Source organism: Calidris pugnax, unplaced genomic scaffold (assembly GCF_001431845.1).
Source record: "Calidris pugnax isolate Ruff unplaced genomic scaffold, ASM143184v1 scaffold222, whole genome shotgun sequence".
Lineage (NCBI taxonomy): Eukaryota > Metazoa > Chordata > Aves > Charadriiformes > Scolopacidae > Calidris > Calidris pugnax.
This window is the reverse complement of record NW_015091085.1, coordinates 487,143-509,626: the sequence shown is the minus strand read 5'-3', so window position 1 is coordinate 509,626 and position 22,484 is coordinate 487,143. Positions and strand designations below refer to the sequence as shown.

General features: G+C 45.1%; 1 protein-coding gene across 2 annotated transcripts in view; it reads right to left on the bottom strand.

The window, feature by feature from the left end:
- Nucleotides 1-3,055: 3,055 nt before the first annotated feature.
- GLI3 (GLI family zinc finger 3) overlaps nt 3,056-22,484 on the bottom strand; it is a 248,551-nt gene continuing 229,122 nt past the window's right edge. For both annotated transcript variants that reach the window (XM_014957727.1, XM_014957728.1), the window contains exons 12-14: nt 19,851-20,141; nt 10,982-11,309; nt 3,056-9,707 (exon numbers count right to left, since the gene is read on the bottom strand). In XM_014957727.1, coding sequence (XP_014813213.1) covers nt 7,411-9,707; nt 10,982-11,309; nt 19,851-20,141 — 2,916 coding nt within the window. In that variant the 3' untranslated portion in view covers nt 3,056-7,410. The remainder of the gene's footprint in view (nt 9,708-10,981; nt 11,310-19,850; nt 20,142-22,484) is intronic.

The following is a 22,484-nucleotide window of genomic DNA, read 5'->3' as shown; positions in this document are numbered from 1 at the left end:
TGGGATTCTCCTTAAACACCATCCTCAGTCCTTCCTTCTTCCCTGCCCAAACATGGGATTCTTCTTAAACACCATCCTTGGTCCTTCCTTCTTCCCTGCCCGAACCTAGGATTCTCCAAAACACCATCCTTGGTCCTTCCTTCTTCCCTGCCCGAACATGGCATGCCCCTTAAACACCATCATTGGTCCTTCCTTATTCCCTGCCCGAACCTGGGATTCTCCTTAAACACCATCATGGGTCCTTCCTTCTTCCCTGCCCAAACCTGGGATTCTCCTTAAACACCATCATCAGTTCTTTTTTCCCTGCCCAAACCTGCTTTTTTTTTTTTTGTTTTTGCCTGGGAAACGCACGGGGCCAGTCTGAAGCCAGGGAGGGAAGACGGGCGGAGATGGTGGGAACACAAAGTGGTTATGTGCTTCTCGGGGTGGAAAGAGGCCCAGGTTATTAAATAGCAGGCAATTTTAGCATGAGTTGTTAATATTAGTTGTTTGTACTGGGAAGTGGTGCCTAGGGGCTCCCATTGCACTAATCATGTAACAAAGCCGTGTTCCTCACACAAATAGCTTGTGTTTCAGCCTGCAGAGAACAAGTCGTCTCCTTCCCATTATCCCCCTCTTCGGAAAAAAAAAAAACCCAGTATGAAGATTGCACAGTCGAGCCCACAAAAATTGGGAAAGGAAAAATAAAATCAATGACATTGGGCTGTCCTACAGTGCTATGGCTTACACCCAGCCAGCCCGGTCACTCCATCACCACCTTGGTCCCACATCCCCTGCTCGTCCCCCACGGCTCCTTGCTTCATCCCCGACCCCGGCAGGTCTGGCCTCTGCATTGTTGGTGATTTTTTGTGTTGCCCTTGTGTTTAGGTGTAGTAATGCCACATCACCTGTTTGTGGTGGGGTATGTGTGGGGGGTGGGTTTTTTTCCTGCCTGCCTTATCGGTGCTGCATCCCTCTGTTGTATTTTCTTCAGGTCCCTCGGGTACATGCCCTTCTGAAGTAAGAAACCATTTTAATGAATTACCACTAATTCATTTACAGCCTTGGCACTAAAGCGCAGACTAAAGGTCAACAGCATCCGCTAATTTTGGACGGTACACACCACGACTGCCCTGCTATTTTTTTGTTCTCCTCAGGACTTGGCAGGATTTTGAGTTTTACCACATGGAAACACAAGTCCTCCTGCCCCCTCTCCCTGGGCTGTAGCTTCACGCATGCAGCTCTTCATCAGCCCCATCTCCAGTCAGGCTGGAGGACCAGAATTGTGCCCTGCAGCCCCAGCCCTTCCCCTACCACTGCTCACCTTGGCAAGTGCCGTGGCCCTGGTGCCCGACCTCACACCACCTGGCAGCATCCTCATCTGCACCTTCGACACAGCGACCAAGCACGGTGATGAACAGGGCAGGGGTCCCCATGGCATCTCCTGCCTTCTTCACCTTCATCCCGAGGTAGAGCCAGCTGGTGGAGGAGATGCAACTGAAAAAGTGAGCATGCATGGAGATGGTTAAAAGTTGTGGCATGACAGCATGATGCAAGGAACATGGAATGGATGTCTTTACTGCCTTAGCATTTAAGAGGTGGGAATCCCTCTTCTCCCACTGCCCACAGGTGGCTGGTAAGGCTCAGAAACGCTGCGGTCACCTCTAAGTCCCTGATGGACATGCTCCCCTGGTCATCATGGATCCTGCTACCCCCATCCCCACAGGCCTGCTTGTTTCTCTCACTGCTCCAGCGTGTCTTGTCCCATCCCTGCTGCCTACCTCCTGTTGGTGGAGGAAGCTGGAGGGAAGTTGCCGTCACCACCCCAGTCTCTACCCCCAAAAGTGAGCTGATGCTGGAGCACTGCCAGACTCTGGCAGGATTTGGGGTTGCAGCACATGAGATAAGGCACCATGGCCACCATCAAGACCCTGGTCCTGCTGCAGGGTCTCCTTCACCCCTACCAGATCATCCCAGGCCACTCCTCCTGCCCCACTGGCTTCTCAGCTGGGCATTCTACACCTCTCCCTTCCACCCTTCGTCCTTCTCAAACCTCCACCTAGATGAGAAAAGCTTTATAATGGCTGAAGAGTGCACCCCTACCAGATCATCCCAGGCCACTCCTCCTGCCCCACTGGCTTCTCAGCTGGGCATTCTACACCTCTCCCTTCCACCCTTTGTCCTTCTCAAACCTCCACCTAAATGAGAAAAAGCTTAATAATGGCTGAAGAGTGAAGGACAAAAAAAAACCCAAAACAAAACAAACCAATGAAAAAGAAGTTAAGATGAGCAAATAACAATGCAAGGTTACCTCCTTGGACTCGGAAATGTCTCACCTACTTCGGCGGAGGAAGGACTAGGGCAGAAGCTGACCACTGACAGCTCAACAGAGCAGTCTGGGTCTTGCCAACGTACCTGCAATGGAACCAAAAGGTCTTGAAAGAAGAACAGCTCAGCCACCTTAAAACTAAGCAGCGCTACAACTTCTTCTGTATTATTTGCCACAATTAACTCAATCACTCCACCCAAGAGAAACACTCACTACTAAATGCGGCCGGCTTTGGAGAAGGCCGCATCTAGTTCTTCTGCAGATCATGCAATAACCCCACCAGGGTGGACACCTACAAGAGTAACCCGGCCAGAAGAGCTTCTCTTCCTCCTTTGCAAGCCCAGAGTCTGTCTCTTGCAGCAGATTGAACCGGGTCCGTCTCTCTCCTCTCACACGGTTTATACCTGTGCGACACTGCCATTTTCCCTTCTTTCTCCACCCGGCCGCCCCCTCGGCCAGTTTTCTTCAGAGAAGAGGTTGAACGCCCTGTTTTGCTTCCCCCTGGGTTTTTAAGACGTGAATGAAGTGAAGCAACAGGCTGGGAAGAGGGACCAGAACCGCCAGCCACCAGGAGTGGAAGCGATACCCGCGCTGATTGCAACCAGGCCCTCCCGCCCAACGACAAAAAAATAAAACCAGAACTCCCTCCCCCAAGGAGATGTTTCAAAAGCTGAAAGCTAAGAACTTAAGTACAAAGGCTTTTGTGTTTTTATTGACATTGTAAGAAACATTTCTTTTTTTTTTTTCTCTTTTTTTTTTTTTTCCTTCTTTGTTACAAAAGAGCTAAGTGGTTCTGAAAGCAGAAGTACAGTTTGTATGTACACAGTGCTACAGACCCTTCAGATCAACCTAAGGCTCGAGAAACATCAGATCATAACTGCAGGTTTATCAAATGAAGACCACTAAGGCCCGTTACAGCCCAACACTATTCCTACTGTACGTAAATGTATTTACACATTTTCTTTTTTTTTTCTTTTTTTTTTTAAAAAAAAAGGATTACAAGCTTTATAAAAAAACTTTAAAAAAATGAAAAAAAAAAAAAGAACACTTTTTTTTTTTTATCTTACACATCTGCAGGACTGACAACAGTAACTGTTCCATAGGAGACATTCCACCAATCCAAGGACAATAACACCAGAGGTTTACAAGACGTTTCGGACACTATTTAACAGTGGTATGTGCTATTAGCTGAATGGCGAGTACAGCCTCATCGGGGAAATTTGGCAACACATCTTGGTCCCTCTCTTTTACAGGATCAACACAAAATAAGGCACATACATTGCGAGAATATGATGAACTGGGGCTGTTCAGAAGGACTGAGCCATTGTGCAACGGGTGTGGGCAAGCCAACCAGCCATTTCATCAAGGGGTGGGCAGGGGGACAATGACTGGAAGCCAATGAGCCAGCCAGCATCTTCATGCACGTACCATTTGGGGCCGTCCTCCAAGGGGAGAACGGCACCGTCTGCCATGTGGATGCATGGGGCCATCGTCCTCACCAGCGAAGCCCCCCTCTGGAAGCCCACTGACTGACTTCTCTGCAAACCCCCTCTTTTTCTCCACCTGGTGGGGGAACCTGAGGGATGAACCCTCAGGGGAGACCCCCCCACACACTTCCCATGGAGATAGGGGCATGCTTCACGTAGGCTGACCGAGGCGGATGCGCCCAAGGCCAACAGTAACGAATCTGAAGACCCCCGTAGAGCCATCAGAAGAAAAGGTGATTTAGACTCAGGCTGTGATGGTTTAAAAATAGGAAATTCACAATATTTTCTGCATTTTCTAGTACTCTAGGGGGAGCGGTGGGTTTCCACCAGCTATGGCAACGCCAAGTGATGTGCCAGATAGACAAAAGCAAGCTTCAGCTGTGTAACTGGAAGGGCAGGATAGAGGGGTGCCAGTAAACCAGTAAGCAATGCTGGGGGGACTTTCCCCAGACTGCCACGCATTGAGGAGGAGGTTGAGAAGTGAAAACTGGTGTCCAGCCTAACAGTGCCACACTCAGAGAGCCCAATCTACCTTATCAAAACAAACCCAAACCCCAAGATAGCTCTTGGTACCCTCACAGGTACCAAACCCCAAGCTCTTTAGCATAAACCAGAAAAGCATGAGAAGACACTAAATGCCAAAAAGTGGCACATGACCCTAAGTGGTGCATAAGCTTAACGGGGAAAATGATAAACCACTTGCACGAGCTCCCCGGGGACACAGTGAAGTCTCTGGTTCTTTAACTTTGCCAAATCAAACCGGGATGCCTGTCTGGAGCATGTGGTTTTGGCTAAGACATATTGTTGGCCCAAGACAGGGGTAAGTGAGTGACGAAGGTTTGTCAAATCCAGGAAGGCAAATTAGCTACTCAAACAGTCCCTTTTAGCCTTGAGCAATATGAATGGCTCCTTCTAAGCTCTGATGGATCACATCTGTTAATAGCTTCCCAGCTTCAATTCGACCAGCAAATACAATTATGAACTGGAAAATTGAGTTTAAAAAAAATAGGTTTGGGGTTTGGGTCTTTTTTTTTTTTTTTTAATGTATTGGCTCTATAACAATAAAAGGCTTCTCTCCCAAGCCACCTACTCCCAAGCTGGTCATAAGTCTCCCTGTTGAAATTGTTTATAAACATGTAATTGATGGCTTAATAAACAGCCAGCGATTGGTTACCGAGAACCATCTGAAACCCATCCAGCACAGCCTTTCCTCATGCATACGCTGCTGTTTCTCTGCAGGGATGTGAGCTGTATCATAGCACTGCCATCTTCAACGTGACCACCAGAGCATCCCTCCTTCCCCTGGTGACCTGCCCAGCTGGAGGCATCCCTCCTTCTCCCATCAGAAGGGAGCAAGGGACCATGGCAGGAGGGTCCCCCGGGCAGGGGCAAGGACATCGGGAGGGGAACCAGCAAAAGGCACGAGACAGAGGAAGGAAGAGATGCTTGCTAAAGACACGGAGCAAGACAGGAGCTGGGTGATGATAAGAAGCTGTAGGATATTTACATTTGTCTTGATTTCTGACATTCCAGCTCGCAGTGCAAATCACTGGGTACATGCTGTGATAAGCCCACATACGGCCCCAGCGCTGGATTCCTATGATGTTTTCCTACTGATTTACAGCTTCTTCCTCTGAGTCTAACAGCTGTTAATAGATCAATGTTATCCAACAGCTTCACTGAGGTTGTATTTCTACACATTCCTCAAATGCCATGCCCTGAATCAGCTGGTATTTCACCTTTTTTTTTACAGTCAAAAAAACAGAGCGCTATTTCCCTTCTAGCCTATAGAAATCACCTTCTGGTGCTGCTCCTAATTTTGACTGGGCTAAAGTTTATGTGTATTTCAGAACAGACCACACTCCTCCTTCTCATTGTATGTCTACTCTAACACCAGCTCCTTACAGACATCAAACCCATGACTGCATGTGCCTGCACCACTTACGTCCCATAGCAGCATTTTACTACCAGTATTTAACTGAGAAGTCTGCAAAGGCTGGACTTGCAGCTTCGAGGAGTGGGCCTTGTAACTGTTCTCCATCCCAACCTGTTCACCCAGGAGCACGGTGTGGTTGGAAGTGACCTTTAAGATCATCTAGTCCAACCATCAACCTAATTCTGATCAAAAACCATCACTAACCCATGTCTCTAAGCACTGTGGCAACCCGGCTTTTAAATCCCTCCAGGGATGGGGCCTCAACCCCTTCCCTGGGCAGCCCAGTCCAAGGCTTAAGAACCCTTTCAGTGAAGAAATTGTTCCTACTATCCAACCTGAACCTCCCCTGGTACAACTTGAGGCCATTTCCTCTTGTCCCATCGCCTGGGACTTGGGAGAAGAGACCAACCCCGGCTTCTCTACAACCTCCTACCATGATGCTTCTGAAGCCGTAACTGTGTGTAATGTCAATGGGTGTTTACTTATTTTAAAATATATGATCCATCCACAAAGCTATACGGCCTAAAAGGGAAGTGCAAAACAGTTCACCTGGAAAAGGAATCGTTACTGAGAATAAGAACCAGTGGCTCAGCAAATTACACCTCATTATTTTGCATCTCTTAAAAAAAAAAATCCCCAGTATAGAATACTGCAATTTTGTTATTTCACTGTATGAAATACTCCATAAGACCCTGATGGCCTCTCCACAAATGTGGTATGCAATGAAGGGATTATAGACTACCCAAATGGCCAAGCATGCCCATAATTTTACTATCCAGTCACTTAAAAAAAAAAAGGCTGAAAAACAGAATACCAAATACTGCAAAAGATGAGAGCTGGAAGATGGACTAAGAAGAGCTTTCTGGTCCTCTCCTTCTTCTGAAATGGATTAAGCATGACACAGTCTCACTATCATGATGCAAGGCAGTGACAGCTATCTGTGTGTGTGTTTACAAAAACCTTAAACATTCGCTAGGGATCAAAGGGCTGATGGGTTTACATTTCTTTTTTTTTGCTTTAACCTCCTAATTCCTTGTGCTCCATGACTCTGGAACTACCATGGCAGTGCATTTCTAAGCTGGTTGTCCACCTCAGTGCGATGTATCCCAAGCATCCAGAGGGGATTTCATCACTGTATGCTCACTTCACATTGTGCCTGGTTATTTTGTGCCTACACGTTTAGGGGGAAAAGCTGCGACAGTTTTCCAAGGTCTATAGTTGCTTTTGAGTGACAGAAAATTGCAAAGTCTTTCCATCAGACCTTTCTTTAAAAAAAAAAACCAAAAAACAAACCACCCCAAAACAAAACAAAAACATGCACTTCACACGTTTACATTGGTTTACAATTAAAAAAAAAAAAAAGGAAAAAGAAGCGTACAGACATTCAAAAAGGGGGGAGAGAGAGAGAGAAAAGAGAGAGGAGGGGGAATGGGTGTAGCAATACTGATTCAAAACTGAAATGGAAGACAGTTTCTCCCTAGAACACTTTAGGGTTTTCAGAGTCCTTATTCCATAAAAGGAATATACTTGAAACACATCCCATTTAGGTGAGATGAGATTGCTAAAATACATACACAACTAAAAAATATGAGTCTTTTTTTTTTCTCTTTTTTCCCATCTGTTATCTCCTAAGGGGTTTTTTTTTTTTGTTTTGTTTGTTTGTTTTGTTTTTTTTATGTCTATTGCATAACAGCAAGAAACTTGCTTTCTTCTGCAAGTGAGGTCAACAAAGAGCTCATGTCCCCAATAGCCATGTTGGTTGTGCTTACGGGCATCGCTGGGAATGTAAGAGACGCTCGGGGAGTGGTGAGGCGTGAGGAATTGCGGGAGAGGTTCTGAATGATGCTCGGGCTCAGGGCTCCCGAAATCAAGCTGACATGGTCCCCATCATCTATGATAGCATCGAAATCGAGCTGCACACCCTCTAGGCTGTTGCCGTCGATGCTGTCAACCGTGCTGGACACTTGGTTAGCCCCCGGGGAAAGAAGCTCGGATGAGTTTGGAGTCGCAGTCCCCTGCAGCAGGCAGGTAGCTTCCGAACCAAAGAAAGAACCTGTTTTCATAGCTTGGTGGCTAAAGCCCGTGGTTTGGTCATACAACTGACCAGAGTAATTCTGCGCGTTAGAGCAGAACTGCTGTGATTGACCTTGCATCTCCATCTTAATGGTGTTTACCCTGTAGGCCTGGTTGCCATCGCTTAGGTGTCCTTGCTGTTGCGCCAGGTTGTTCCTCAACACGTTTTGCCGTCTGCTGCCGCTGTAATTAGAGCATGGCTGGTAACTTTTGGCCACCAACAAACCTGAAGGCTGGCTACCAACGGCGTGAGACACTGGTGGGCAACTCTGTGGCCCTTGATACAGGCTGCTTTGTGAGGTAGGACTAACTTGCCCTAGCATCATTTGACCGGCTTGATTGACTCCCTGGTAATGAACGCCGTCTCCGACCGGTTGGTTGGGCAAATATTCCTGTTCCATCATGTTCCTGTTCTGCATCCCATTTGCCATACTGGTGGCTTGCTCGCTGGATGCCATGGGATGGCTGAAATTTTGCTGGTTCCCACTCACTGGCACGTTGCTGCTCCTCAGCTTCTGTCCTTGAACTGCCACGCCACAGGAGTTGTCCATTGCCCCGGACATCATTCCTTGCCTGCTGATGCTTTCTCTGTAAGGCTTATTGGGCTGCACGCTGAAAGAATTACCGGCCCCGCCGCCAAGAGCCGGGTTTTGCTGTAAACCATAGGAACCACCATTCTCCACCAGGTTCTGGTAGCCGTTCTGCTGGGCCAGGTTGCTTCTCTCCAGGTTCTGCTGCTGCTGGACCATCATATTGTTATACAGTCCGAAGGCCCGAGCCTGCTGCACCGCCGAGCGCTGGCCGCATTTCAGCTTGGAAGGAGATAAGTCAGAACTTCCCGAGCTTACTTCGTTCCACTGGATGGGCAAGTCGCTCTTGTTGGCCTCGGAACCTGCCTGCTGACCGCTGGGTGGTGGGGCTTGGTCAAAGCTGCCGGGGTTGCTGTTGTTTCCTAACACTGAGCCGTGATGCATCTTGTTGCCGTCTAGGACGCCGTTCAACAAGTGGTCGTACATGCCCTGGTTCTGGGAATTCAGATACTGAACCACGTCATCCGGCAGGAGATCCTCGTCATTCAGGCTGCCACCCGCTTCCATCGTAGCAGCCTCCAGGGCCACGTTCTCGCTGATGCTTGGAGGACAGGGGGAGCTGAAGCCGCGGAAGACGCCACCCTCAGAACGGGTGTAGTTCTGAAGGACGAGGTTGCGCTTTTCCATGGATGGAGGCAAAGCAGGAGGGTTAAAGCTATTAAGACTGTTGAAACGCTGGACTCTAGGGACAGAGAGGTTGTCAGAGGCTATTCTTACTGGATCGCTGGCTCTCCTCGTCCCGTTTCCTAGAGCATCGTGAGACAGAAAATGCCTCCTGCTGTAACCATTTGCCCCACCGTCACTACATCTTCGAGGGGCGTTCACTGGAGGCAGTGGAGATACTCCGGACTCCCTGCAGTCACCCAAGAGTGCCATCCTTGTTTTGAGGCTCATCCTCTCCATGTTGGGCAGTGGAGTTGGTGGGGGTCCACCAGTAGCTGCTGCGTATTTAGCTTTCAGCCTGTATTGCTGGGCCGGGGTGAGGCTGAGAAGACTTGGCAGGTCATCACACTGGCTCGCTTCGCTGGAGCGCCGGGAGGCATCCGTCGAGATGGGGTCGTAGGAGTCTGCAACACTCACGTTCTGAGGTCTGCCCTCCGCCTGGGAGGCGTCGCTGGACCTCCGGCTGGAGAAGCAAGGTGAGATTCCAGAGGACCTGCGGCTGCTCAGGTAGGCTGAACTGATGGTGCTGGTATTGCTGTCCCTCCTGTTCAGCATGTTCAACACAGTGATGTCCGTACTGGAAAGTTCGTTCCTGTTTGGCAGAATAGTCATGGATCCTCCTACACTGCAGCTGCTGTTCGACTGGGTACCTGGAGGGAAAATTCACAGTTAAAGAAACGGGCACCACCCAGAAACCCAAAACCAGAAAACACCCAGGAAAGAAGTCAGGGAGACCAGAGGAAGAGCCTGCAATGCCCCAGCAAATCACAGCAGTGCTCTTTCTTGAAAGACGTCGGGATAAAAACTGTGTCCCTTAGGTTCAAAGCTAATTCAGGGACTCCAGGGTAACATTTCAGTGTGAATCCCCAGCATAAAATTTATAGGCCATAGCCACAAACTGTCATCAGCTGGTGTAGTGCTCCAGCCTGCAGTGCAGCTATGCTGACTGATGTGCCAGAAGGACACATTCGTAAAGGGAGCTTTTTATAGGCAAAATATAATTGAACAGCCATTTGCATGGAATGGCAAAATATACAAATTGGAGGCTATTCAAGGTCATTTCTAAGACTTCTTGAAATATTCTTGAAATAACTCCGAACAACTGCAAAACATCTTTGCTGGTTTCCTTGTTTTGTTTTGGTTTTAAGTAAACAGAATACATTTCTTAATTTTACATAGTTTCTTTTGATTGAATGGGTTTCAGAAAACCTGGGCTGTCCCTGCTGGCTTGAGTGCAGAATCCTGCAGACACGCTGTAGGCCATGTAGAGGCAGCAGGGATTTACATATTTTGGCAAAAAGCAGCTCCTTGTATGAAAACAACTATGGATCTTCAGAATTCCATCTCACCTTGCTCCCATTCATAGACATCTGCCCTTTGTGGCAGCAGTATCTGTACAGTTTATTACTTACATACGTGGAAACATTTTATTTAAAGGGTAGCCCAACACATCTATGCAAAGAGTGACCTTGCTATGCCCTTTGTGGCAGCAGTATCTGTACAGTTCATTACTTACATAGGTGGAAACAGTTCATTTAAAGAGTAGCCCAACACATCTATGCAAAGAGCATAGGCCTCATCTGAAAGACTTCCATACAATAAACTGGCAGGTATTTATTTCATCTATTTCATTTATGTCCTTGCCTCAAAACCAGAGAGGATTACAATGATCTCGGGTCCAAATCTTTATCTATAGGGAATATTGAAATGTTCTGTAAAACATGGAACGATCTAGACTTCTCTCAGGATGGGCAATAGGACTTGTTATGACGGGATAAACAGACAGTGATCAATTTATGAAGCATTCCCACAGCTGCTGAGTTTCATAAGCTGCACTACTCATCTGCAAGGGTTGCAAGACTGAGCTAGCAAGCAAAGAATTTAAGGAGAAAAAGTGTTACCACTCCTGTTACGTGTATCTCACCATTTCCTATGAGAGGCGGCAAGGTCGGGGCTTTGGAAGGTGGAACGGGGTTCAGTCTTGGAAGCATTCCATTAACTTGTTTCAACCTTTCTAATTTCACTTGCTCCATCCATTTGGTCCCTGTCATATTCCTCCTGGCCTGTAAGCCAAGTGCTGTGGTGGCTGTGGAAATGGTAGAGTCCATGATTGGGGTTTCATCGATGACACTGAGGTCTCCTACACTACCACCACCGGTCAGAGTAAGCTCGATCCCATTGTTGGAATAGTTGCTGATGGGGGACTGTTCGCTGCTGCATGTAGACTGACCACCAGGGCTTGGCTGAGATGTCTGTTGGGGTGAAGGAAGAAACAAAAGAGCGTGAGGACCAAGCAAACAAAGAACTTGCAGTGAATGGGGGTCTAAACGGAGCCAAAGAAAACCACAAAGAACTTGCAGTGAATGGGGGTCTAAACAGAGCCAAAGAAAACCAAATAAGTGGTCGGGCATTGGAATAGGCTGCCCAGGGAGGTGGTTGAGTCACCATCCCTGGATGTGTTTAAGGGACGGTTAGATGGGGTACCGAAGAATATGGTGTAGGGGAGGACTATGTAGAGTAGGGTAGATGGTTGGACTTGATGATCCCAAGGGTCTCTTCCAACCTGAATGATTCTATGAAATGTAAAGAAAACTTTAGCATTAAATGATGGTGATCGTTCATTAAGGGGCTTCCTAGAATGCTGATTTTACCTGCAATGACTGCCACTGCAAAACTCACAATTAAAATCCACTTTAATATCTTGTTGATAGTATATTATATCTACAACAGACGCCTATTTCACTTATTCCTGTAATTGCTTCTATTCCTTCATGGCATTCATGGTTACTCTACTTGGGGTGGGTGCTGTTCCCAGTTCAAACTGCAGGTCAACAAACCGAATCAGAACTCAGCCACGTGACGAGCTCTGATTTACACTGCCAGGCCTGCAGCAAGCAAACAAATAAACAACACTGGAATTTGTTTTTTGTTTTTTGTTGTTTTTGTTTTTTTTTAATTAGACTTGTGGCTAAAGAATGTAAGTATTTTCCAGGCTTAAGGCTCATTGTTACGAGCAGCGGTCGGCCTGAAATGTTGGCATGTAATAAAACGGGGACAAAGCATCAGTGCAAAAATACTGTATCGTATTATCAGCATCCCGTGACCCTAGCAGCACGCTCTAACTTACACCATCTCTGCCTTTAATCAAGGAGGCGACGACCTACTGAATCAAATCCTTCGTTTCCTTAGAATTTAAATTTAAAAATTTAAGTCCACTCTACAGCCTGGGAATCTATGGGGATATAAACCACCACAACAGCTTCTTCTTTCTTAACAGACAGCGTGCCCTGCTGCTCTAGCAGAATTCTTGTTGTAGGGAAACAAGGGGCTTGATTTGGTTTTTATACTCATAAAGTTCTCCTAAAAGAATGGGAAAATTTCTCTGACGAACTGGAACACTCAGACAGACAGACTGACAGCCAAAACAGACAGCAAGACAGACAGAAGTCTCTGGACATAGGATCATACTATAGGTTGTATCCGTGGGACCACAAACCCGTGAGGCATGCAGTATCATTTTGCTCCCAAGAACAGTTTCATGTAAGTATTTGAGTTTTTTTCTTGGGGTGTTTAGATTATTTTTTTCCTGTCAGCCTGTGATTTTTTTTTTGCACATTTTTTCTGATGGACGGTGGCTAGAATTTCCAAGGTAGCAGTGAATGAAGACACAGATTCATGGCAACACTGTAGCTTCATATGCCCCTGAGGAGTCCATTAAGATGCAATAACTATTTTATTATTTCTAACTTGAACGATGATACTTAGAATTTATGAGGCCACACTGAGCTTGTTCATTTCCAAATGCCGGCCGCGCCACACTGAGCTTGTTCATTTCCAAATGCCGCAGCTGATTTGGTGACAAGAATAGAAACAACTGTTATTGTACAGAAGAGAGTTTGTGCTTCTGGACAAGAGCTCCATGCCATATGGTAATGGTCAGAAGCCTGTTCTTGTAGCCATGTGTCAAGGTCACAGTGAGGTAAGTTACAGAGGTAAGAACCGTATTATGGGGAATATACATTTCTAGATATGCAACACAGAAAACAACAAAAAAAAGGATGTCTGGTCTAGAGGGGAAGGTACAAAGACATTTCTGAAGACATTTCACCAATATAAGCCAGATTTTTCACATGTTAAAGTGTTGCAAAATGCTCACAAGCACATTACATTTGGGAATGAGTTTGATGGATTGCACATTACTAAATGAAGGAATGACTGGACAACAGGCAGAATGCTAAAATAAAGACATAAATAATGTTGCAATAAGAAAAAGAGCAGAAAAGTTAAAATGCCCTCACCTTATTACCCACTGTCCTTAGGAAGTTAGAACAAGACATTTAAGAGCATTAGACAGAAAAGACATTGGATTAGTCAAAAAACAGAAAATATATCTTAATTCATACAAACAGTGAAAAGCAGGAAATAAAGAATTGTTTTAGAAGATATTTTCCAGTGAGAAATACTTAATACTATCTAAGCAATCCGCACTCACACCCTTCTTCTGCCCAGTATATTAATGTGAAAACCATCTATGCTCAAGGCGCCTCAATAATGCTACAGATTTACCCAGCTAAGCATGAGGGGAATGGGTTTTGTTCCTTTGTCATCTAAGGTAGTTATCACCAAAGATGGCAGAGGATCTCCTTCAGACTTCAGTGGCAGTTACCTCTGCCCCCTCAGAAGTTTCTGAATCCAGGATTAATACTCCACAGTTTGGGCACAAGCCTTCGGCACAGTATAACAGTAACTCATATTTCAATGAGTAATCACTCTGAATTGCAGCATAATTAACAATATGAGCAGAATTTGGAGGGCTCACATTTGTAGTCCCCTGAGGGTCGGGTCCAGACGGATCGTTTGTCCAGATGTGGAAGAGGATGGGTTGACTGCCTTCGCTAAGTCTTAACCCTTGAGGAGGGGATGGATGGCACATGAAGTGCAGGCAAATGAAAGAAGAACATCTTTATTTAAGATAGCATGTCAAAAAATGGAATGGGATCCTATCAGCATTCAAGGCTATATTGGTTTAACGCAGTACATTAAGATAAACCAGTGAAAGGACCTGCAGAGACTCTTAATTAAGCTCGATTTAGTTAAATTGAAATTAGGTTAACTTGGTCAAGTTAAATTAAGTATCAGATTAACATAAGAGGTCACATCACAATAGAGATCAAATGTTAACAGAAGACCCCTTCCTGCTGTTTAAGAAAGTCAATTTATCTTGATTCAGTTTGATCCATGACCCAACAACCTCAAGCCCCTAAAATCTGATTGTTTCCCCAGGTTCTCCAAAAATTAGCATTATCAATATCATCATTTTAGTCTTTTGAATTTGGTTGGTTTTGCATTCTGGATTCGAGCCTGCAAGATTCACATTGTCTAACTCTCTTCTGTAAACAGGAGAGTGGAGAAAAAAAAAAAAAAGCCTTTTTAAAATGAGAACTGTGATTTTCTCACAATATGCTGATTCCAAAAGACGGAGCTTTAAGAGAAACAATTATTGTGAGAGTTGCCAACACTGCACTTACTGCGTATTGCACAGACGAGATGTAATCTTTTTATTTGCTATTTCTTGGGCTTTAGAAACTTTTTACAATGTAAACGAAAAAGAAAACCTCACAAATCCTAACCTTGTGAGTTGTGAGCTAGAGTTTACGGGCTGGAGCGTTTCATAAAGGGATTATTGAGTGAGTGGCTGCAAGAAGAAAGAAGGAGAGAAGGAACAGCTCGGGGTATTGCATACCATTGGTTTTTCCGACTTGACCGCCTTCACCTGGAGGCATTCTTCACGCTTTGAGGTAGTGTTGCTGAGGTCCTTCTGCTCACCAATTGCACCCTGAGTCTGATGGCCTGGTGACCGGGTCTGAGAGTGGCTGCCTGGGTCTCTGGGTGGTGGAGGCCTCGGGTGGATATCTCCCCGCTGCTTCTTGGTGACGTGCGCCTCGGGGCCGTGCACGGTCTTCACGTGTTTCCGCAGAGAACTGGGGTCCGTGTAGCGCTTCGTGCAGCCCGGTATCTTGCAAACATACGGTTTCTGCCCAGACAGGAAAAACAAATTAGATTTAATTCCACGTGGGACTCCTGAAGAGCTCCTTGGAGCACAGCTGGTGTTACAGTTATACGCTTTCACAGTGAATTTGTTATCTAATTTATGGTCTCTACGGTGACTGGACCTAGTCAAACCTATTAATTCCCTTTAGTTTTGACAGTACCCATTAATTCTGCATAATTTACAGAGGGCAGAGCCTCTCATCATACGAACTGACACAGCTTTGACTTATCATAGCAGAAGAGTCAACAGAGCTATGGCAATTTATGAAGACTGGCCTAATTTTCTATCCTGCCCATTGCCCCCAGCAGCCTCATACCCCGTTTCTAGTATGGCCAGTACCTGCTCCTTGACATTCAAAGGCAAACAACCCCCTTCAAACACGTTGGGACGTTTGTTCAGGCAGGAATACCTGAGGAAGCTTTTTTTTCCTGGCTCCTTCAGATCACCAGTATAATGACAAAGCACAGAATACAGTACCATAAGCTTTTGCACGTTGCAGCAACATATGCACTCGTACTATAAGTGCTATGAGCACAACTAATCACTCCTTGTTCTAAAACCCCACTTCCTTTGTGAATGTCTCTAAGCAATGTAGAATAAAGTAAACTTACTGTCTTATAATTCAGCAAAGACTTTGTTCTTGTATTATGAGAGGGTTACAAAGTAGAGTTGAGCTCTTCCTGAACACTTTTCGTTTCCTCAGGGAACAAAGTATCATTCCATCACTTTTATTACTGAATTGTTCCCAAGAAACTACTCTTTTAAAACCAAATTTATACTAGCCTTCAAGAATTAAGAAAAAAAAAGAGAACCTCATGCAGAGTTCCTCAAAGGTGTTCTCTGTCTGCTTACACATGGCACTGGGGAGCCTTTGATAAATGTAGCATCTTCATGGCCACCTAAGGCCTGAGCCTGTCTCCACTGATGTCAGTGGAAAAACACTCCCAACTGACTCAAAGAGGTGCAAAAATGTCGATCATGAGCAAGTTAAAGCTGAGCTACTGAGGCAGCTTTGGGAAAGAGGCAATGGAAGTACAAGTACTTCTACAAGCGTAAGGCACATCTGCATCAAGATACATCACTGCTTTTAAATCTGGCTGTGGGTTACCTACTTACAGCCAAAACGGCACTGTGAAGAAGTGCTGAATTGGGTCTGTGCTTTCCACAGTATTCATGGCACCCCATCAGTACACATTGCTTGAGAATATTAGTCTGTTTGGTTCTGAAATAACAGTGAAGGACATTTTTCATTTGCCCTTCCTGCTCCACCTACCAGAGATGATGTGCAGCAAAAAATTTTTCTTGGTGACTTACTGTTAGACATGAAAACCTGATCTTAAAACACAGGCAGTGTGGGCCACGTCTTTATGTTTGTGAGGATCTTACTCACCAGCTAGGCAACAAATGGACTGGTTCAGACAGTGAATGAAAAAAAAGCCCTCAACCTATTGGCGAGACTCGGTGGCCTTCCTTCTACCTTGATGACAATTCACAAAATTGCTGCTGGGCTTCTGCACAGCTGTTAGTCAGGGTGCTGAGAGCCCACACCACAGGGATGGGGTGAACTCAGAGATGTGCAACGCTCTCTGCTTCCCTTCTGACTCAAAAGGTGCTGGAGGGACCAGGGGACTGGAAGAAGATGAACACTCCCAGGAGATTTTGCCAGCCCTAGTGAATGCCTGCTAGAGAAGGATACAAGCCTCGTAAAAATGGATATAGCTGCTGTGGTTTCCAAAACACACAGTAACCGTGCTGGTATGTCCTACCCTTCCAGTACTTCCAGGGTTAGGCCAGAAGTGAAGGAGTATAGGGACAGGTCAAGGAGGAGAGCCTGGGCTCTGAGATGTGAGACTGAGATGATGAGATTCCCTGTGTAACCTGAAATGGGGCAATAAAACAGGAACAAGGCATGAAGATGGTGGCCTGCAGCAAGCAAACAAATAAACAACACTGGAATTTGTTTTTTGTTTTTTGTTGGTTTTGTTTTTTTTTAATTAGACTTGTGGCTAAAGAATGTAAGTATTTTCCAGGCTTAAGGCTCATTGTTACGAGCAGCGGTCGGCCTGAAATGTTGGCATGTAATAAAACGGGGACAAAGCATCAGTGCAAAAATACTGTATCGTATTATCAGCATCCCGTGACCCTAGCAGCACGCTCTAACTTACACCATCTCTGCCTTTAATCAAGGAGGCGACGACCTACTGAATCAAATCCTTCCTTTCCTTAGAATTTAAATTTAAAAATTTATGTACACGCTACAGGCTGGGAATCTATGGGGATATAAACCACCACAACAGCTTCTTCTTTCTTAACAGACAGCGTGCCCTGCTGCTCTAGCAGAATTCTTGTTGTAGGGAAACAAGGGGCTTGATTTGGTTTTTATACTCATAAAGTTCTCCTAAAAGAATGGGAAAATTTCTCTGACGAACTGGAACACTCAGACAGACAGACTGACAGCCAAAACAGACAGCAAGACAGACAGAAGTCTCTGGACATAGGATCATACTATAGGTTGTATCCGTGGGACCACAAACCCGTGAGGCATGCAGTATCATTTTGCTCCCAAGAACAGTTTCATGTAAGTATTTGAGTTTTTTTCTTGGGGTGTTTAGATTATTTTTTTCCTGTCAGCCTGTGATTTTTTTTTTGCACATTTTTTCTGATGGACGGTGGCTAGAATTTCCAAGGTAGCAGTGAATGAAGACACAGATTCATGGCAACACTGTAGCTTCATATGCCCCTGAGGAGTCCATTAAGATGCAATAACTATTTTATTATTTCTAACTTGAACGATGATACTTAGAATTTATGAGGCCACACTGAGCTTGTTCATTTCCAAATGCCGCAGCTGATTTGGTGACAAGAATAGAAACAACTGTTATTGTACAGAAGAGAGTTTGTGCTTCTGGACAAGAGCTCCATGCCATATGGTAATGGTCAGAAGCCTGTTCTTGTAGCCATGTGTCAAGGTCACAGTGAGGTAAGTTACAGAGGTAAGAACCGTATGATGGGGAATATACATTTCTAGATATGCAACACAGAAAACAACAAAAAAAAGGATGTCTGGTCTAGAGGGGAAGGTACAAAGACATTTCTGAAGACACTTCACCAATATAAGCCAGATTTTTCACATGTTAAAGTGTTGCAAAATGCTCACAAGCACATTACATTTGGGAATGAGTTTGATGGATTGCACATTACTAAATGAAGGAATGACTGGACAACAGGCAGAATGCTAAAATAAAGACATAAATAATGTTGCAATAAGAAAAACAGCAGAAAAGTTAAAATGCCCTCACCTTATTACCCACTGTCCTTAGGAAGTTAGAACAAGACATTTAAGAGCATTAGACAGAAAAGACATTGGATTAGTCAAAAAACAGAAAATATATCTTAATTCATACAAACAGTGAAAAGCAGGAAATAAAGAATTGTTTCAGAAGATATTTTCCAGTGAGAAATACTTAATACTATCTAAGCAATCCGCACTCACACCCTTCTTCTGCCCAGTATATTAATGTGAAAACCATCTATGCTCAAGGCGCCTCAATAATGCTACAGATTTACCCAGCTAAGCATGAGGGGAATGGGTTTTGTTCCTTTGTCATCTAAGGTAGTTATCACCAAAGATGGCAGAGGATCTCCTTCAGACTTCAGTGGCAGTTACCTCTGCCCCCTCAGAAGTTTCTGAATCCAGGATTAATACTCCACAGTTTGGGCACAAGCCTTCGGCACAGTATAACAGTAACTCATATTTCAATGAGTAATCACTCTGAATTGCAGCATAATTAACAATATGAGCAGAATTTGGAGGGCTCACATTTGTAGTCCCCTGAGGGTCGGGTCCAGACGGATCGTTTGTCCAGATGTGGAAGAGGATGGGTTGACTGCCTTCGCTAAGTCTTAACCCTTGAGGAGGGGATGGATGGCACATGAAGTGCAGGCAAATGAAAGAAGAACATCTTTATTTAAGATAGCATGTCAAAAAATGGAATGGGATCCTATCAGCATTCAAGGCTATATTGGTTTAACGCAGTACATTAAGATAAACCAGTGAAAGGACCTGCAGAGACTCTTAATTAAGCTCGATTTAGTTAAATTGAAATTAGGTTAACTTGGTCAAGTTAAATTAAGTATCAGATTAACATAAGAGGTCACATCACAATAGAGATCAAATGTTAACAGAAGACCCCTTCCTGCTGTTTAAGAAAGTCAATTTATCTTGATTCAGTTTGATCCATGACCCAACAACCTCAAGCCCCTAAAATCTGATTGTTTCCCCAGGTTCTCCAAAAATTAGCATTATCAATATCATCATTTTAGTCTTTTGGATTTGGTTGGTTTTGCATTCTGGTTTCCAGCCTGCAAGATTCACATTTTCTAACTCTCTTCTGTAAACAGGAGAGTGGGGAAAAAAAAAAAGCCTTTTTAAAATGAGAACTGTGATTTTCTCACAATATGCTGATTCCAAAAGACGGAGCTTTAAGAGAAACAATTATTGTGAGAGTTGCCAACACTGCACTTACTGCGTATTGCACAGACGAGATGTAATCTTTTTATTTGCTATTTCTTGGGCTTTAGAAACTTTTTACAATGTAAACGAAAAAGAAAACCTCACAAATCCTAACCTTGTGAGTTGTGAGCTAGAGTTTACGGGCTGGAGCGTTTCATAAAGGGATTATTGAGTGAGTGGCTGCAAGAAGAAAGAAGGAGAGAAGGAACAGCTCGGGGTATTGCATACCATTGGTTTTTCCGACTTGACCGCCTTCACCTGGAGGCATTCTTCACGCTTTGAGGTAGTGTTGCTGAGGTCCTTCTGCTCACCAATTGCACCCTGAGTCTGATGGCCTGGTGACCGGGTCTGAGAGTGGCTGCCTGGGTCTCTGGGTGGTGGAGGCCTCGGGTGGATATCTCCCCGCTGCTTCTTGGTGACGTGCGCCTCGGGGCCGTGCACGGTCTTCACGTGTTTCCGCAGAGAACTGGGGTCCGTGTAGCGCTTCGTGCAGCCCGGTATCTTGCAAACATACGGTTTCTGCCCAGACAGGAAAAACAAATTAGATTTAATTCCACGTGGGACTCCTGAAGAGCTCCTTGGAGCACAGCTGGTGTTACAGTTATACGCTTTCACAGTGAATTTGTTATCTAATTTATGGTCTCTACGGTGACTGGACCTAGTCAAACCTATTAATTCCCTTTAGTTTTGACAGTACCCATTAATTCTGCATAATTTACAGAGGGCAGAGCCTCTCATCATACGAACTGACACAGCTTTGACTTATCATAGCAGAAGAGTCAACAGAGCTATGGCAATTTATGAAGACTGGCCTAATTTTCTATCCTGCCCATTGCCCCCAGCAGCCTCATACCCCGTTTCTAGTATGGCCAGTACCTGCTCCTTGACATTCAAAGGCAAACAACCCCCTTCAAACACATTGGGACGTTTGTTCAGGCAGGAATATCTGAGGAAGCATTTTTTCCTGGCTCCTTCAGATCACCAGTATAATGACAAAGCACAGAATACAGTACCATAAGCTTTTGCACGTTGCAGCAACATATGCACTCGTACTATAAGTGCTATGAGCACAACTAATCACTCCTTGTTCTAAAACCCCACTTCCTTTGTGAATGTCTCTAAGCAATGTAGAATAAAGTAAACTTACTGTCTTATAATTCAGCAAAGACTTTGTTCTTGTATTATGAGAGGGTTACAAAGTAGAGTTGAGCTCTTCCTGAACACTTTTCGTTTCCTCAGGGAACAAAGTATCATTCCATCACTTTTATTACTGAATTGTTCCCAAGAAACTACTCTTTTAAAACCAAATTTATACTAGCCTTCAAGAATTAAGAAAAAAAAAGAGAACCTCATGCAGAGTTCCTCAAAGGTGTTCTCTGTCTGCTTACATATGGCACTGGGGAGCCTTTGATAAATGTAGCATCTTCATGGCCACCTAAGGCCTGAGCCTGCCTCCACTGATGTCAGTGGAAAAACACTCCCAACTGACTCGAAGAGGTGCAAAAACGTCGATCATGAGCAAGTTAAAGTTGATGCTGAGCTACTGAGGCAGGTTTGGGCAAGAGGCTATGGAAGTAGAAGCCAGTTAGCTCTATGTCAGTGGAAAAACACTCCCAACTGACTCAAAGAGGTGCAAAAATGTCGATCATGAGCAAGTTAAAGCTGAGCTACTGAGGCAGCTTTGGGAAAGAGGCAATGGAAGTACAAGTATCAGTGGAAAAACACTCCCAACTGACTCGAAGAGGTGCAAAAACGTCGATCATGAGCAAGTTAAAGTTGATGCTGAGCTACTGAGGCAGGTTTGGGCAAGAGGCTATGGAAGTAGAAGCCAGTTAGCTCTCTTCTACAAGCGTAAGGCACATCTGCATCAAGATACATCACTGCTTTTAAATCTGGCTGTGGGTTACCTACTTACAGCCAAAATGGCACTGTGAAGAAGTGCTAAATTGGGTCTGTGCTTTCCACAGTATTCATGGCACCCCATCGGTACACACTGCCTGAGAATATTAGTCTGTTTGGTTCTGAAATAATGGTGAAGGACATTTTTCATTTGCCCTTCCTGCTCTACCTACCAGAGATGATGTGCAGCAAAAAGTTTTTCTTGGTGACTTACTGTTAGACATGAAAACCTGATCTTAAAACACAGGCAGTGTGGGCCACGTCTTTACGTTTGTGAGGATCTTACTCACCAGCTAGGCAACAAATGGACTGGTTCAGACAGTGAATGAAAAAAAAGCCCTCAACCTATTGGCGAGACTCGGTGGCCTTCCTTCTACCTTGATGACAATTCACAAAATTGCTGCTGGGCTTCTGCACAGCTGTTAGTCAGGGTGCTGAGAGCCCACACCACAGGGATGGGGTGAACTCAGAGATGTGCAACGCTCTCTGCTTCCCTTCTGACTCAAAAGGTGCTGGAGGGACCAGGGGACTGGAAGAAGATGAACACTCCCAGGAGATTTTGCCAGCCCTAGTGAATGCCTGCTAGAGAAGGATACAAGCCTCGTAAAAATGGATATAGCTGCTGTGGTTTCCAAAACACACAGTAACCGTGCTGGTATGTCCTACCCTTCCAGTACTTCCAGGGTTAGGCCAGAAGTGAAGGAGTATAGGGACAGGTCAAGGAGGAGAGCCTGGGCTCTGAGATGTGAGACTGAGATGATGAGATTCCCTGTGTAACCTGAAATGGGGCAATAAAACAGGAACAAGGCATGAAGATGGTGTGATTCCTGCAAGAGGGGGGGGCAGCAGTAACAGGAAACACACAGTAATAAAGAGGTGTTATACCAAGAGTTTGGGGGACGGCTGTGACTGCCACAGCTGGTTTGCTTGAGGGAGATCAAATTCCTTTCACTGCATCCCTAG